At 38.4% G+C, this 17,184-nt stretch overlaps 1 protein-coding gene across 1 annotated transcript in view; it reads left to right on the forward strand.

The window, feature by feature from the left end:
- Positions 1-1,806: 1,806 nt before the first annotated feature.
- LOC133664299 (MAGUK p55 subfamily member 7-like) overlaps positions 1,807-17,184 on the forward strand; it is an 88,035-nt gene continuing 72,657 nt past the window's right edge. Inside the window, exons 1-2 of the mRNA XM_062068807.1 lie at positions 1,807-1,899; positions 9,259-9,336. Of these exons, the coding sequence (XP_061924791.1) occupies positions 1,807-1,899; positions 9,259-9,336 (171 nt within the window). The remainder of the gene's footprint in view (positions 1,900-9,258; positions 9,337-17,184) is intronic.

The raw sequence follows: 17,184 nt of genomic DNA on the forward strand, positions 1-17,184 counted from the left end.
TACTGTCATTATGTGTAAAACCTAATTTTTGTATTTGTAAACCTTACCAAAACGCCTGATTCTAGTAAAACTCATAGATACATTATTACAGGCATTTTTAGACATAATGCATGTTTGGTTTTGGAGTTATGTTTATATAACTTTCATATTTAGTATGACAGTTATACTGCCATATTGAGTAAAAAAAAACTTGTGTCTTTGCACACCTTACATTTTTTTCCCAGTAAAACTCACAAAGATACATTTCTCCAGGCATTATTAGCCATTTTGCATGTGTGGTTTAGGAGTTATGTTTATATAACTGTCATATTGAGTGTGGCAGTTATACTGTCATATTGAGTAAAGAAAAAGTAACTTGTGTCTTTGTAAACCTTACAAAAGAAAATGTTTCTAGTAAAACTCACAAACATACATTTCCTCACACATTATTAGACATGTTTCATGTGTGGTTTAGGAGTTATGTTTAAATAACTGTCATATTGAGTGTGGCAGTTATACTGTCATTATGTGTAAAACCTAATTTTTGTATTTGTAAACCTTACCAAAACGCCTGATTCTAGTAAAACTCATAGATACATTATTACAGGCATTTTTAGACATAATGCATGTTTGGTTTTGGAGTTATGTTTATATAACTTTCATATTTAGTATGACAGTTATACTGCCATATTGAGTAAAAAAAAAACTTGTGTCTTTGCACACCTTACATTTTTTTCCCAGTAAAACTCACAAAGATACATTTCTCCGGGCATTATTAGCCATTTTGCATGTGTGGTTTAGGAGTTATGTTTAAATAACTGTCATATTGAGTGTGACGGTATACTGTCAGAGTGAGTAAAAAAAACAAATTTTTGTATTTGCAAACCTTACAAAAACAACTGATTCTCGTAAAACTCACATAGATTCAATATTACAGGCATTTTTAGACATTTTGCATGTTTGGTTTAGGAGTTGTGTTTGAATACATTTTTATTGCTTTTTTCGCATTAACTCAGGAATTGAATGAAGGTTTTAGAATGGCTTTCCCAAAGTCTCTGACTTAAACGTGTGGACAATGCTGAAGAAACAAGTCCATGTCAGAAAACCAACACATTTTAGCTGAACTGCACCAATTTTGTCAAGAGGAGTGGTCGAAAATTGCAGCAGAAGCTTGTGGATGGCTACCAAAAGCGCCTTATTGCAGTGGAACTTGCCAAGGGACATGTAAGCAAATATTAACATTGCTGTATGTATACTTTTGACCCAGCACATTTGCTCACATTTTCAGTAGACCCATAATAAATTCATAAAAGAACCAAACTTCATGAATGTTTTTTTTTGTGACCAACAAGTATGTGCTCACAAAACAAATAAGAGTTGTAGAAATGATTGGAAACTCAAGACAGCCATGACATTATGTTCTTTATACGTGTATGTCAACTTTTGACCACGACTGTACCTCATTGAATTAATAATGTTGCCTTATGGCAATTTGATGAATATAACAAATCACAACTGAATATTGCTCAGACTTAAAAACTAAGTTCTTACTTCCTTTTGATTGTACATAAACAGTAAAGTGTTCATGTTGTAATACCCCACACAACCAACAGGGGGCAGTAATAGCTTAGAAAATGGGGTCATTTACCTTTTATGAATTATCTCCAGCTTTCTCAGCCTCTTTTCCTCCATCCACTGTAGACATTTAATCACTTTTGATCTCTTTTTATACACAAAAACCACACAATTGTGAGGTAAACAAGAACGCAGTATATTCCGAAACATATTCCGCACAATCAGATGTCTCTGACCTTTCACCTTTACAGCATGTTGTCATCAGCATCCCGAGCGGACCAGGAGGAGCACTACCGCTTCCTCCACAGCATGTTGATGGAGAAGAAGCTGCACATGCTCTTCAAGGTAAGGATCCCTGAAAAAAAAAAACAATTTTCCTTAGTTTTTTTGGATTATGTGTAGTATTTCTAGTAAAAGGTGAATAAATGTCAAGTAAAACTGTGGAAAAACCAACAGTAGCATTTAATATTCGCCTGAGAGTTCATTTCATGATACCTTTTGATGAAATGTAATGTAATTAAATACCCAATAGAATAGATTTAATAATTTTCTTTATTAAAAATGTGTAGAATTGTATCGGTATTAAACGCAGCAAGTAAACAAACTATTAGTGAAAAAGCTATCAGTAGGAATGGATATTTTTTTGGGCACCAAGCACCAATTCATGTAAAGTCCAACAGTGCCATGTTTTGGGTACCTAGGTTGCTCTTCGTATTCTGGCACTGCAGCAGCACTGAGAGCAGACTCAGCCAAGCGACCCTAGGTAATGTTGCAATGTTCAATGCCAACAAAGGAATTGACAAAAAAAATAGTAGTAAGGCTCCAGATGCTAATATACATTAATTTTGCTATTGACATGCTACTGATTAGCATTAGCGATTTTACATGGCGATTTATTCAAACACCGCTAAATTTTGTTAATTAAACTACAACTAAGATGGGCGTTACGATCAAACAGCTGGCGCAAAATAACATATTTTCCGGACTATGGAGCGCACCAGTATATTAACCGCACCCACTAAATTTTAGGAAACAATAAAAAATCCATATGTTAGCCGCACCAAACAGATATATACGCAGTGAAATTAATTATCTACACAAAAAAGATTCTGGAAATGTTTCTTTACATACCTTAATTGTTCCCAAACGGTGTCTGTAACAAGGCAGTAAAACGGCTGCTCAAACAAAACAGAAGTCATCGTCATGGACCCACTAGCTGCGGAAGCTAGCTCTCCAATCAGCTGAACAGACTCAATAACTCCACGGTGATGTTTTGGTGAATTTACTGAGGAATTTGTGAAACTGAATACTAACAGACACTCGTAAACGTGTTAGCATGTTAGCTAATGTAATGATGGTAGCGCCATTACATGACAATAGCACATACAAATATGCATGAGAACACTTCTAAAGACATCACACATGGGATGGTTTAGTAAGTATAAATAGTTTTAGTTATATTGTAAAACTTACAAACGTTGCTTGGAGTGATGAATGAAGAATCCATAGGGGTAGTTACGTTATGGACGGCCATCAGCTAAACAGACTCAATAACTCCACGGTGACGTTTTGGTGAATTTACTGAGGAATTTGTGAAACTGAAACAATACAAAAAGAATGCCGTTGTAAGTTAATAATACTAACAGACACTCATAAACGTGTTAGCATATTGCTAATGTAATGACGCTGGCGTCATTAGATCATGATAGCACGTACAAATATGCATGAAAACACTTCTAAAGACATCGCACATGGGACGGTTTAGTAAGTACGAACAGTTTTAGTTATATTGTAAAATTTACAAACGTTGCTTAGAGTGATGAATGAAGAATCCATAGGGGTAGTAACGCTATGGACGGCCATCAGCCAAACAGACCCAATAACTCCACGGTGACGTTTTGGTGAATTTACTGAGGAATTTTTTTAACTGAAACAATACAAAAATAATGCCATTGTTAGTTAATCATACTAAAGACACTTGTAAACGTGTTAGCATATTAGCTAATGTAATGACGCTAGCATCATTAGATTACTATAGCACGTACAAATATGCATGAGAACACTTCCAGCGACATCACATGGGACGGTTTAGTAAGTACGAACAGTTTTAGTTATATTGTAAAATTTACAAACGTTGCTTGGAGTGATGAATGAAGAATCCATAGGGGTAGTTACGCTATGGACGGCCATCAGCTAAACAGACTCAATAACTCCACGGTGACGTTTTGGTGAATTTACAGAGGAATTTGTGAAACTGAAACAATACAAAAAGAATGCCGTTGTAAGTTAATAATACTAACAGACACTCATAAACGTGTTAGCATATTGCTAATGTAATGACGCTGGCGTCATTAGATCATGATAGCACGTACAAATATGCATGAAAACACTTCTAAAGACATCGCACATGGGACGGTTTAGTAAGTACGAACAGTTTTAGTTATATTGTAAAATTTACAAACGTTGCTTAGAGTGATGAATGAAGAATCCATAGGGGTAGTAACGCTATGGACGGCCATCAGCTAAACAGACCCAATAACTCCACGGTGACGTTTTGGTGAATTTACTGAGGAATTTTTTAAACTGAAACAATACAAAAATAATGCCATTGTAAGTTAATCATACTAAAGACACTTGTAAACGTGTTAGCATATTAGCTAATGTAATGACACTAGCATCATTAGATTACTATAGCACGTAAAAATATGCATGAGAACACTTCCAGCGACATCACATGGGACGGTTTAGTAAGTATGAACAGTTTTAGTTATATTGTAAAATTTACAAACGTTGCTTGGAGTGATGAATGAAGAATCCATAGGGGTAGTTACGCTATGGACGGCCATCAGCTAAACAGACTCAATAACTCCACGGTGACGTTTTGGTGAATTTACTGAGGAATTTGTGAAACTGAAACAATATAAAAAGAATGCCGTTGTAAGTTAATAATACTAACAGACACTCATAAACGTGTTAGCATATTGCTAATGTAATGACGCTAGCGTCATTAGATCATGATAGCACATACAAATATGCATGAGAACACTTCTAAAGACATCGCACATGGGACGGTTTAGTAAGTACGAACAGTTTTAGCTATATTGTAAAATTTACAAACGTTGCTTGGAGTGATGAATGAAGAATCCATAGGGGTAGTTACGCTATGGACGGCAATCAGCTAAACAAACTCAATAACTCCACGGTGACGTTTTGGTGAATTTACTGAGAAGTTTGTGAAACTGAAACAATACAAAAAGAATGCCGTTGTAAGTTAATAATACTAACAGACATTCGTAAACATGTTAGCATACTAGCTAATGTAATGATCCTAGCGTCATTAGATCACGATAGCACATACAAATATGCATGAGAACACTTCTAAAGACATCACACATGGGACGGTTTAGTAAGTATAAATAGTTGTAGTTATATTGTAAAATTTACAAACGTTGCTTGGAGTGACGAATGAAGATTCCATAGGGGTAGTAACGCTATGGACGGCAAGAAGACTGAACGGCACTCCAGTTGAGGAAAAAAAAACAGAAAAAAAAAAAAGCAAAAACAATAACACCGTTTTATTTTACTTTTTACTATGGCGGTCAGCAAAGAAAAATCCATCGTCCTATATAGGAAGAAAGTAGCGCCTTATAATCCAGAATTTACAATACTTTTTCTAATAATCCTAGCATAGCTCTGACTCTACAGTGTGCACTCTAGTACACACTCACTTGCCACCAATGAGATATACAGTATTTGCAGATTTTAATACGATTAATACCTATTAAATGTTATGAATGTTAAAAACAAAGATATTGTTGACACTGAGAAATAGTTAATCATTTTCCACATGCAGTATGTTTATTATTGTTGTCACACTGCACTGTATCATACTTGAGGGCTCTTATTTTGGCGAGCTTAATATGAACAACACTGTCGATAGTCATGCACTGCAAAAAGTCAGTGTTCAAAAACAAGAAAAAACAAAACAAAAATGAGGGGTGTTTTATTTGAACTAAGCAAAATTATCTGCCAATAGAACAAGAACATTTGGCTTGTCAAGACTTTCCAAAACAAGTAAAATTAGTTAACTTAAATGAACTCCAAAATACCTTAAAATAAGTATATTCTCACTAATAACAAGTGCACTTTTCTTGGTAGGAAAAAAAATGAGACCTCTTTGCTCAATATGTTGAAAAATATTCTTAAATGAAGTAAATGCTAGTGCCATTATCTTGACATAAAGATATGCGCTCGGCATTACATTTCTTGAAACCAGCAAACTTATACTAAAAACTAATTTATTGTTCTTAATGGAAAGGCAACAAGGCAACCGCTTGTTACTCTCCGGGTCTCCTAGCCGCTCAGGCAAATCATATGGTCTAAAAATGCAGATTTTATGTTAGAATGTTTTACTTGTTTTAAGGGTTTTGGTCCTAAATGATCTCAGTAAGAAATTACAGCTTGTTGCTGAGATTTGATGACCTATATTGAGTAAAACATGCTTGAAACTAGAATATCAAGTGTTGCAAAGCTGTGTCATCAACACTCACAAGTATAAAACTACTTTTTTAAAGTAAAAATGTCTTATTTCAAGCATGAAAAAAAAAAATCATGATTTTGACACAATTGTGTCTCATAATTAAAACAGATGACAGCCAAATGGACTTTGCTCTTTTATTTTCAATGAAACAATAGAAAATACATACTCATATAGTAGTACAGTTGGCACAGTACAGTAAACTGACAGTTAATATTTAAACATTTAACATGTGACATTTCTAACAATTTTGAACAGAAATAGTTCATGCACATTCAGATAAATTCTTCAAAATTACAATAAAAAAAATTTGGCCGGGGGCCGGGCTGTATATATGCGCACTAATTGACTGAAAGAGCACGCACTTGGCGTGATGATGTCATGTTATCGATGGAAAAATGCATTTTTAGACATTATGATTTGCCTGAGCGGCTAGGAGACCCCGAGAGTAACAAGCGGTTGCCTTTTTGCCTTTCCATTAAGAACAATAAGTTAATTTTTAGTATAAGTTTGCTGGTTTCAAGAAATGTAATGCCGAGCGCATATCATTATGTCAAGATAATGGCGCTAGCATTTACTTCATTTAAGAATATTTTTCAACATATTGAGCAAAAATGTCTCTTTTTTTTCTACCAAGAAAAGTGCACTTGTTATGAGTGAGAATGTACTTATTTTAAGGTGTTTTTGGGTTCATTGAGGTTAACTAATTAGGGTTCGCATGTACAGGTACAAAGCAACCTATTGTTTCTGTAAGGTTTTATTATTATTCTTTATTATTATTCCGCAGCTTTGCGCACTACTTTGCCCCCCTTAACATGCTTCAAAACTCACCAAATTTGACGCACACATGAAAAAACGCGAACAAAACTCTTTAGTCAAAAAACCAAACCCCAAAAGTCAAAATTGCGCTCTAGCGCCCCCTAGGAAGAAAACTGTCTCTAACTCCCACTAGGAAGGTCGTAGAGACATGAAACAAAAACCTCTATGTAGGTCAGACCTACATTTCATAATTTCACATCCTCGGGCAAAAAACCAAACCCCAAAACTGTAAATTGCGATCTAGCGCCCCCTAGGAAGAAAACTGTCTCTAACTCCCACTAGGAAGGTCGTAGAGACATGAAACAAAAACCTCTATGTAGGTGTGACTTAGACCTACATTTCATAATTTCACATCCTCTGGCAAAAAACCAAACCCCAATACTCAAAATTGCGCTCTAGCGCCCCCTAGGAAGAAAACTGTCTCTAACTCCCACTAGGAAGGTCGTAGAGACATGAAACAAAAACCTCTATGTAGGTCTGACTTAGACCTACATTTCATAATTTCACATCCTCGGGCAAAAACCAACAGGAAGTTGGCAATTTCCCCTTCAACACAAAAAATGACTAAAAACACAAATTTTTGCCTCTTTGAGCTGTAATTTTACCCCCATATATATATATATATATATATATATATATATATATATATATATATATATATATATATATATATATATATATATATATATATATACAGCCCGGACCCCGGCCAAACATTTTTTTATTGTAATTTTGAAGAATTCATCTGAATGTGCATGAACTATTTCTGTTCAAAATTGTTAGAAATGTCACATGTTAAATGTTTAAATATTAACTGTCAGTTTACTGTACTGTGCCAACTGTACTACTATATGAGTACGTACTTCCTATTGTTTCATTGAAAATAAAACAGCAAAGTAAATCCGTTTTAATTATGAGACAAAATTGTGTCAAAGTCATAATTATTTTTTTTCATGCTTGAAATAAGAAATTACTACTTTAAAAAAGTAGTTTTATACTTGTGAGTGTTGATGACACAGTTTTGCAACAGTTGATATTCTAGTTTCAAGCATGTTTTACTCAATATAGGTCATCAAATCTCAGCAACAAGCTGTAATATCTTACTGAGATCATTTAGGACCAAAACCCTTAAAACAAGTAAAATACTCTAACATAAAATCTGCTTAGTGAGAAGAATTATCTTATCAAACAGAAAATAAGCAAATATCACCCTTATTTGAGATATTTAATCTTACTTAGATCTCAGTTTTTGCAGTGTGCCGAACAGCCATATCACGGTGCCCCGCCTCACTATTTGAGAAGCACCGGTGTACCGTGACCGTTTTGTGGTGTCCTTTAAAGCAGTGGTTCTCCACCTTTTTTCAGTGATGTACCCCCTGTGAATTTTTTTTTTATTCAAGTACCTCCTAATCAGAGCAAAGCATTTTTGGTTGGAAATAAGAGATAAAGAAGTAAAATACAGCACTATGTCATCAGTTTCTGATTTATTAATTGTATAACAGTGCAAAAATATTGCTAATTTGTAGTGGTCTTTCTTGAACTATTTGGGAAAAAAAGATAGGCTTTTATTTATATTTATAAAGGATTTTTGAATTGTTGCTATTTTTAGAATACCGTATTTCCTTGAATTGCCGCCGGGAATATAGTATTTGCCTGCCTAGAATTACAGCCGGGTCAAACTCGTTTCCCAAAATAATTAGCGCATGCTTGGCACTTCCGCCGGGTCAAATATGAGTCATTAAATGACTCCCGCCTCTTGGTGGCAGAGGGTGCTAGTGATCCTTCTTGCGACTACCAGTACTGCAGAAGACCGGTGCTGCAGAAGAAGACAACAAGCAGCAAGCGTGAGTAGCGATTGTTTGCTTGCACTTTTACCATGGAGGATTACATATCTAAAATAAAACAGTTTTCTAAACTGGACTTTCAATCGAAGCAGGAGGTAATAATTAAAGGAATATCTTGAGACTTTTAGAACTGAAAAAGATAAGGAAGACTGCCTTTGATCAGAAGCAGCTGCACATGGACATCATTTATAAGTAAAGGTAAGACCATAATAACGTTTTTTTTATTAAATGTGCTTTTCATGATAAGGTAAGCGCCAGAGTGAGAAGAGGTTTTAAAATAATTAGCGCATGCTTCCCCATCCCGCATGCTTTTGGTAAGCGCAGGAGTGAGAAGAGGTTTTAAATTAATTGGCTATTCAAGGAAATACGGTATTCAAAAAAAATCTCAAGTACCCCTTGGCATACCTTCAAGTACCCCCAGGGGTACGCGTACCCCCATTTGAGAACCACTGCTTTAAAGTGCATAAAAGAACTTCATCGCCATGCTTGAAACTGACTTCGCAGATCTACGAGCGACTGCGGCGCTTTGTGAAGCGGGCTCCCGTCCCCGTCGAGGAGCGTGCGAGCAGTCTGGCCTCACATGTAAGCTCCTCTCAAAACATCTTTTAGCAGACAAACACACACAGACATGACAGGATGACCGCGGAGGCAGGAGGAGAGATCGGTCATGCTTTTAACTGTTTCCTCCTGTGTTCATTCATTTCCCCTTAAAAAAAAACAAAAAACAAACCTCATTGTGATTAAAATCTATTTTACAAGAGTGACCTGGCCAACAACAACAAACAGTAGCAGTCACACACTATAGTTAAAAGCACATCTTACCTACAACATAACCATACAAACCCCAAAACCAGAGAAGTTGGCACGTTGTGTAAATGGTAAATAAAAACAGAATACAATGATTTGCAAATCCTTTTCAACTTATATTCAATTGAATAGACTGCAAAGACAAGATACTTCATGTTCGAACTGGAAAATCTTGTTACAAACCCCATTTCCATATGAGTTGGGAAATTGTGTTAGATGTAAATATAAACGGAATACGATGATTTGCAAATCATTTTCAACCATATTCAGTTGAATATGCTACAAAGACAACATATTTGATATTCAAACTAATAAACTTTTTTTTTGGGCAAATAATCATTAACTTTAGAATTTGATGCCAGCAACACGTGCCAAAGAAGTTGGGAAAGGTGGCAATAAATACTGATAAAGTTGAGGAATGCTCATCAAACACTTATTTGGAACATACCACAGGTGAACAGGCTAATTGGTAACAGGTGGGTGCCATGATTGGGTATAAAAGCAGCTTCCATGAAATGCTCAGTCATTCACAAACAAGGACGGGTCGAGGGTCACCACTTTGTCAACAAATGCGTGAGCAAATTGTCGAACAGTTTAAGAAAAACCTTTCTCAACCAGCTATTGCAAGGAATTTAGGGATTTCACCATCTACGCTCCGTAATATCATCAAAGGGTTCAGAGAATCTGGAGAAATCACTGCACGTAAGCAGCTAAGCCCGTGACCTTCCATCCCTCAGGCGGCACTGCATCAAAAAGCGACGCCAGTGTGTAAAGGATATCACCACATGGGCTCAGGAACACTTCAGAAAACCACTGTCAGTAGCTACAGTTCGTCGCTACGTCTGTAAGTGCCAGTTAAAACTCTACTATGCAAAGCGAAAGCCATTTATCAACAACACCCAGAAACGCAGCCGGCTTCGCTGGGCCCCGAGCTCATTTAAGATGGACTGATGCAAAGTGGAAAAGTGTTCTGTGGTCTGACGAGTGCACATTTCAAATTGTTCTTGGAGACTGTGGACGTTGTATCCTCCGGACCAAAGAGGAAAAGAACCATCCGGATTGTTATAGGCGCAAAGTGGAAAAGCCAGCATCTGTGATGGTATGGGGGTGTATTAGTGACCAAGACATGGGTAACTTACACATCTGTGAAGGCGCCATTAATGCTGAAAGGTACATACAGGTTTTGGAGCATCCAAGCAACATTATCATGGACGCCCCTGCTTATTTCAGCAAGACAATGCCAAGCCACGTATTACAACAGCGTGCCTTCATAGTAAAAGAGTGCGGGTACTAGACTGGCCTGCCTGTAGTCCAGACCTGTCTCCCATTGAAAATGTGTGGCGCAATATGACACCTAAAATACCACAACGAAGACCTGAACAACTTAAGCTGTACATCAAGCAAGAATGGGAAAGAATTCCACCTGAGAAGCTTCAAAAATGTGTCTCCTCAGTTCACAAACGTTTACTGAGTGTTGTTAAAAGGAAAGGCCATGTAACACAGTGGTAAAAATGCCCCTGTGACAACTTTTTTGCAATGTGTTGCTGCCATTAAATTCTAAGTTAATGATTATTTGCCCAAAAAAAATGGAAGTTTCTCAGTTGGAACATTAAATATCTTGTCTTTGCAGTCTATTCAATTGAATATAAGTTGAAAAGGATTTGCCATTGTATTCTGTTTTTATTTACCATTTACACAACGTGCCAACTTCACTGGTTTTGGGTTTCGTAAAGCACAACAAAATGATTCAATAAAAACAATTTAAAAACATGTACAGTGCCCAATAAAAACAGCTTCTCAATTTTTTTTAAATGGCATGAAATTCTCCCAAAGTGATGAGTTCAGGTAGCCTCAGATCCTTTTGTAATTCATTCAGCAAATCGGAAGCCTTTTTTATTTTTATTTTTTTACAAAGACTTGTGTTGGCTCTAGGAATCAGCGCACCAGGAATGTCCTGTGAACGCAAACTGTAGCGACTGGAGTCTCGACACATAAAAGAACATAAATAAGGGGGAACCACACTGTCACACAGAAGCAATGAAAGTGGCACAGGACTGTAAACCGTAGGAAATATTTGCATAGAATTACCATTAGACTCTGTCAAGTGTATCTGAAAGCAGATACAGCGTGATTTTTCAACAGGGAGCCTGAAACTCCCCCAAAGTGATGAGTTCAGGTAGCCTTTAGATCAGGGGTCACCAACCTTTTTGAAACCAAGAGCTACTTCTTGGGTACTGATTAATGCGAAGGGCTACCAGTTTGATACACACTTAAATAAATTGCCAGAAATAGCCAATTTGCTCTATTTACCTTTAACTCTATGTTATTATTAATAATTAATTATATTTATCTTTGTGGAAACACTGATCATCTTAATGATTTCTCACAATAAATATATATAGAAACAGATAAATATCAATATGCAACACTTTTTTAAAATATTTTCTCTTTGTGCACATTTTTCAAATTGAACATTTTCAAATGATCACTTCTAAGACAGTCTTGTGAAATCACAATTTTAACTAGCTAGCCACTAACATTTTTTTAACAAATCATGAATTACTTTGCACCATGTTTGTACAAATAATAACTCATGTAAAATACAAAAGTAAATTTTCAAATTTTTAAATAAATCATGTCACACTTTGAACTGGACACCAAATCTGTTATCTGTTTCTTTGTCAGTTAGTGAAGACCAAGTCTTTAAAATATTTTCTTGCATTTTCAAATTCTATTTGAGTTTTGTCTCTCTTAGAATTAAAAATGTGGAGCAAAGCGAGACCAGCTTGCTAGTAAATAAATACAATTTAAAAAATAGAGGCAGCTCACTGGTAAGTGCTGCTATTTGAGCTATTTTTAGAACAGGCCAGCGGGCTACTCATCTGGTCCTTACGGGCGACCTGGTGCCTGCGGGCACCGCGTTGGTGACCCCTGCTTTAGATCCTTTTATAATTCATTCTATGACTATGGAGTAGCAAATCTGAAGGCTTTGTGTTGGCTCTAGGAATCAATGCCCTGTGAACGCAAACTGTAGCGACTGGAGTCTCGACACATACAATAACATAAATAAGGGGGAACCACACTGTCACACAGAAGCAATGAACGTGGCACCAGACTGTAAACTGTAGGACATATTTGCATAGAATCCCCATTAGACTCTGTCAAGTGTATCTGAAAGCAGATATGATTTTTCAACAGGGAGTTTGGTCAGTGAGGACAGTGCACGGGCTGCTAAAGTCATTTGGTGTAACGTTTCACTTTGGACCGACACAATTAATTTCACATTTAAGACAAAGTGACAGCGCCCACACACACACACACACACAGCGTGGCACACACCCCATCTGTGATGTGCGTCATGTTTCATACACACTTGTACCCGCTCCAGCTCTTTTATCTTGTCTCTGCAGTTTTTTTTCCACACTGACCATCAACTCCTATCCTCGTCTCGCTCCCGTCGCTTCTGATTGGGTCCGACAAGCACTCTCCGCCTGGCTTAAATCATCAGAACCTACTGGAATGGGCCAAACCACGGGCCTGTTTCCCCTCAGAGACGCTTCTGTTTGCTCGCAGTGGAAACTAATGACCTTCATGCTTTGTGTCTCGGGAGTGTGCCTCGACATCTTGAAGCAGTAGAAGTCATTACTGTAATACGCTTGACAAGTGGGCGACGGCGCACAGTCGCTGGCCGCCTGGCGGTCACGGCTGCTCTATTTTATCTGTCGCCACAGCTGTCGTGTAGCCTTGAAGACGCCGGAGCTGGTGCTTTTTCCAACAGGAGTCGCAATGAGTTGAACGGGGCCGTATGAAACACTGATGATGTGTCACTGTCGTCCGAATCCTCTTGTTTGCGTCGAGTTAGTGCAGTACAAGAATGAAGCGTCTTAGTAAATACTAGGGTTGTACGGTACCGCAATACTAATGAATCATATGTTTCACCTGACCACAGAACTTTCCTCCAGAAGGTCTTATCTTTGTCCGTGTGATGTCAGATGAAACAAAAATTGAGCTATTTCGCCAAAATACCCAGCAATATGTTTGGAGGAGAAAAGGAACACCAAGCCTACCGTCAAGCATGGTGGTGGTAGTATTATGCTACGGGCCTGTTTTGCTGCCAAAGGAACTGGTGCTTTACAGAGAGTAAATGGGACAATGAAAAAGGAGGATTACCTCCAAATTCTTCAGGACAACCTAAAATCATCAGCCCGGAGGTTGGGTCTTGGGCGCAGTTGGGTGTTCCAACAGGACAATTGTCAGGTTCAAACACTGACGACATCTATTAAACAAGACAAGAGGCAAAGAATTAAACAGAGACAGAATTCAATTTGGACTCAATATGAGGAGAGTCGTCTGTACACTGTACCCTTTTACAGGATTACCTCCAAATTCATCAGGAAAACCTAAAATCATCAGCCCGGAGGTTGGGTCTTGGGCGCAGTTGGGTGTTCCAACAGGACAATTGTCAGGTTCAAACACTGACGGCATCTATTGAACAAGACAAGAGGCAAAGAATTAAACAGAGACAGAATTCAATTTGGACTCAATATTGAGGAGAGTCGTCTGTACACTGTACCCTTGCACAGGATTACCTCCAAATTCTTCAGGACAACCTAAAATCATCAGCCTGGAAGTTGGGTCTTGGGCGCAGTTGGGTGTTCCAACAGGACAATTGTCAGGTTCAAACACTGACGACATCTATGAAACAAGACAAGAGGCAAAGAATTAAACAGAGACAGAATTCAATTTGGACTCAATATTGAGGAGAGTCGTCTGTACACTGTACCCTTGCACAGGATTACCTCCAAATTCTTCAGGAAAACCTAAAATCATCAGCCCGGAGGTTGGGTCTTGGGCGCAGTTGGGTGTTCCAACAGGACAATTGTCAGGTTCAAACACTGACGACATCTATTAAACAAGACAAGAGGCAAAGAATTAAACAGAGACAGAATTCAATTTGGACTCAATATTGACGAGAGCCGTCTGTACACTGTACCCTTTTACAGGATTACCTCCAAATTCTTCAGGACAACCTAAAATCATCAGACCGGAGGTTGGGTCTTGGGCGCAGTTGGGTGTTCCAACAGGACAATTGTCAGGTTCAAACACTGACGGCATCTATTGAACAAGACAAGAGGCAAAGAATTAAACAGAGACAGAATTAAATTTGGACTCAATATTGAGGAGAGTCGTCTGTACACTGTACCCTTGTACAGGATTACCTCCAAATTCTTCAGGACAACTTAAAATCATCAGACCGGAGGTTGGGTCTTGGGCGCAGTTGGGTGTTCCCACAGGACAATTGTCAGGTTCAAACACCGATGACATCTATTTAACAAGACAAGAGGCAAAGAATTAAACAGAGACAGAATTCAATTTGGACTCAATATTGAGGAGAGTCGTCTGTACACTGTACCCTTTTACAGGATTACCTCCAAATTCTTCAGGACAACCTAAAACCATCAGACCGGAGGTTGGGTCTTGGGCGCAGTTGGGTGTTCCAACAGGACAATTGTCAGGTTCAAACACTGACGACATCTATGAAACAAGACAAGAGGCAAAGAATTAAACAGAGACAGAATTCAATTTGGACTCAATATTGAGGAGAGTCGTCTGTACACTGTACCCTTGTAAAGGATTACCTCCAAATTCTTCAGGACAACCTAAAATCATCAGCCCGGAGGTTGGGTCTTGGGCGCAGTTGGGTGTTCCAACAGGACAATTGTCAGGTTCAAACACTGACGACATCTATGAAACAAGACAAGAGGCAAAGAATTAAACAGAGACAGAATTCAATTTGGACTCAATATGAGGAGAGTCGTCTGTACACTGTACCCTTTTACAGGATTACCTCCAAATTCATCAGGAAAACCTAAAATCATCAGCCCGGAGGTTGGGTCTTGGGCGCAGTTGGGTGTTCCAACAGGACAATTGTCAGGTTCAAACACTGACGGCATCTATTGAACAAGACAAGAGGCAAAGAATTAAACAGAGACAGAATTCAATTTGGACTCAATATTGAGGAGAGTCGTCTGTACACTGTACCCTTGCACAGGATTACCTCCAAATTCTTCAGGACAACCTAAAATCATCAGCCTGGAAGTTGGGTCTTGGGCGCAGTTGGGTGTTCCAACAGGACAATTGTCAGGTTCAAACACTGACGACATCTATGAAACAAGACAAGAGGCAAAGAATTAAACAGAGACAGAATTCAATTTGGACTCAATATGAGGAGAGTCGTCTGTACACTGTACCCTTTTACAGGATTACCTCCAAATTCTTCAGGAAAACCTAAAATCATCAGCCCGGAGGTTGGGTCTTGGGCGCAGTTGGGTGTTCCAACAGGACAATTGTCAGGTTCAAACACTGACGACATCTATGAAACAAGACAAGAGGCAAAGAATTAAACAGAGACAGAATTCAATTTGGACTCAATATTGAGGAGAGTCGTCTGTACACTGTACCCTTGCACAGGATTACCTCCAAATTCTTCAGGAAAACCTAAAATCATCAGCCCGGAGGTTGGGTCTTGGGCGCAGTTGGGTGTTCCAACAGGACAATTGTCAGGTTCAAACACTGACGACATCTATTAAACAAGACAAGAGGCAAAGAATTAAACAGAGACAGAATTCAATTTGGACTCAATATTGAGGAGAGCCGTCTGTACACTGTACCCTTTTACAGGATTACCTCCAAATTCTTCAGGACAACCTAAAATCATCAGACCGGAGGTTGGGTCTTGGGCGCAGTTGGGTGTTCCAACAGGACAATTGTCAGGTTCAAACACCGATGACATCTATTGAACAAGACAAGAGGCAAAGAATTAAACAGAGACAGAATTCAATTTGGACTCAATATTGAGGAGAGTCGTCTGTACACTGTACCCTTGTACAGGATTACCTCCAAATTCTTCAGGACAACTTAAAATCATCAGACCGGAGGTTGGGTCTTGGGCGCAGTTGGGTGTTCCCACAGGACAATTGTCAGGTTCAAACACCGATGACATCTATTTAACAAGACAAGAGGCAAAGAATTAAACAGAGACAGAATTCAATTTGGACTCAATATTGAGGAGAGTCGTCTGTACACTGTACCCTTTTACAGGATTACCTCCAAATTCTTCAGGACAACCTAAAACCATCAGACCGGAGGTTGGGTCTTGGGCGCAGTTGGGTGTTCCAACAGGACAATTGTCAGGTTCAAACACTGACGACATCTATGAAACAAGACAAGAGGCAAAGAATTAAACAGAGACAGAATTCAATTTGGACTCAATATTGAGGAGAGTCGTCTGTACACTGTACCCTTGTAAAGGATTACCTCCAAATTCTTCAGGACAACCTAAAATCATCAGCCCGGAGGTTGGGTCTTGGGCGCAGTTGGGTGTTCCAACAGGACAATTGTCAGGTTCAAACACTGATGACATCTATTTAACAAGACAAAAGGCAAAGAATTAAACAGAGACAGAATTCAATTTGGACTCAATATGAGGAGAGTCGTCTGTACACTGTACCCTTGCATAGTATCTCAGCACGCTCTCCCAAAAGATTGCACGCCTCCTTCTTTTATTTTGGACCCTCCCCGACCACCTGGCCACCGCTGTTTCCAAAGGACAAAAAGTTCACA

Source organism: Entelurus aequoreus, linkage group LG14, assembly GCF_033978785.1.
Source record: "Entelurus aequoreus isolate RoL-2023_Sb linkage group LG14, RoL_Eaeq_v1.1, whole genome shotgun sequence".
Lineage (NCBI taxonomy): Eukaryota > Metazoa > Chordata > Actinopteri > Syngnathiformes > Syngnathidae > Entelurus > Entelurus aequoreus.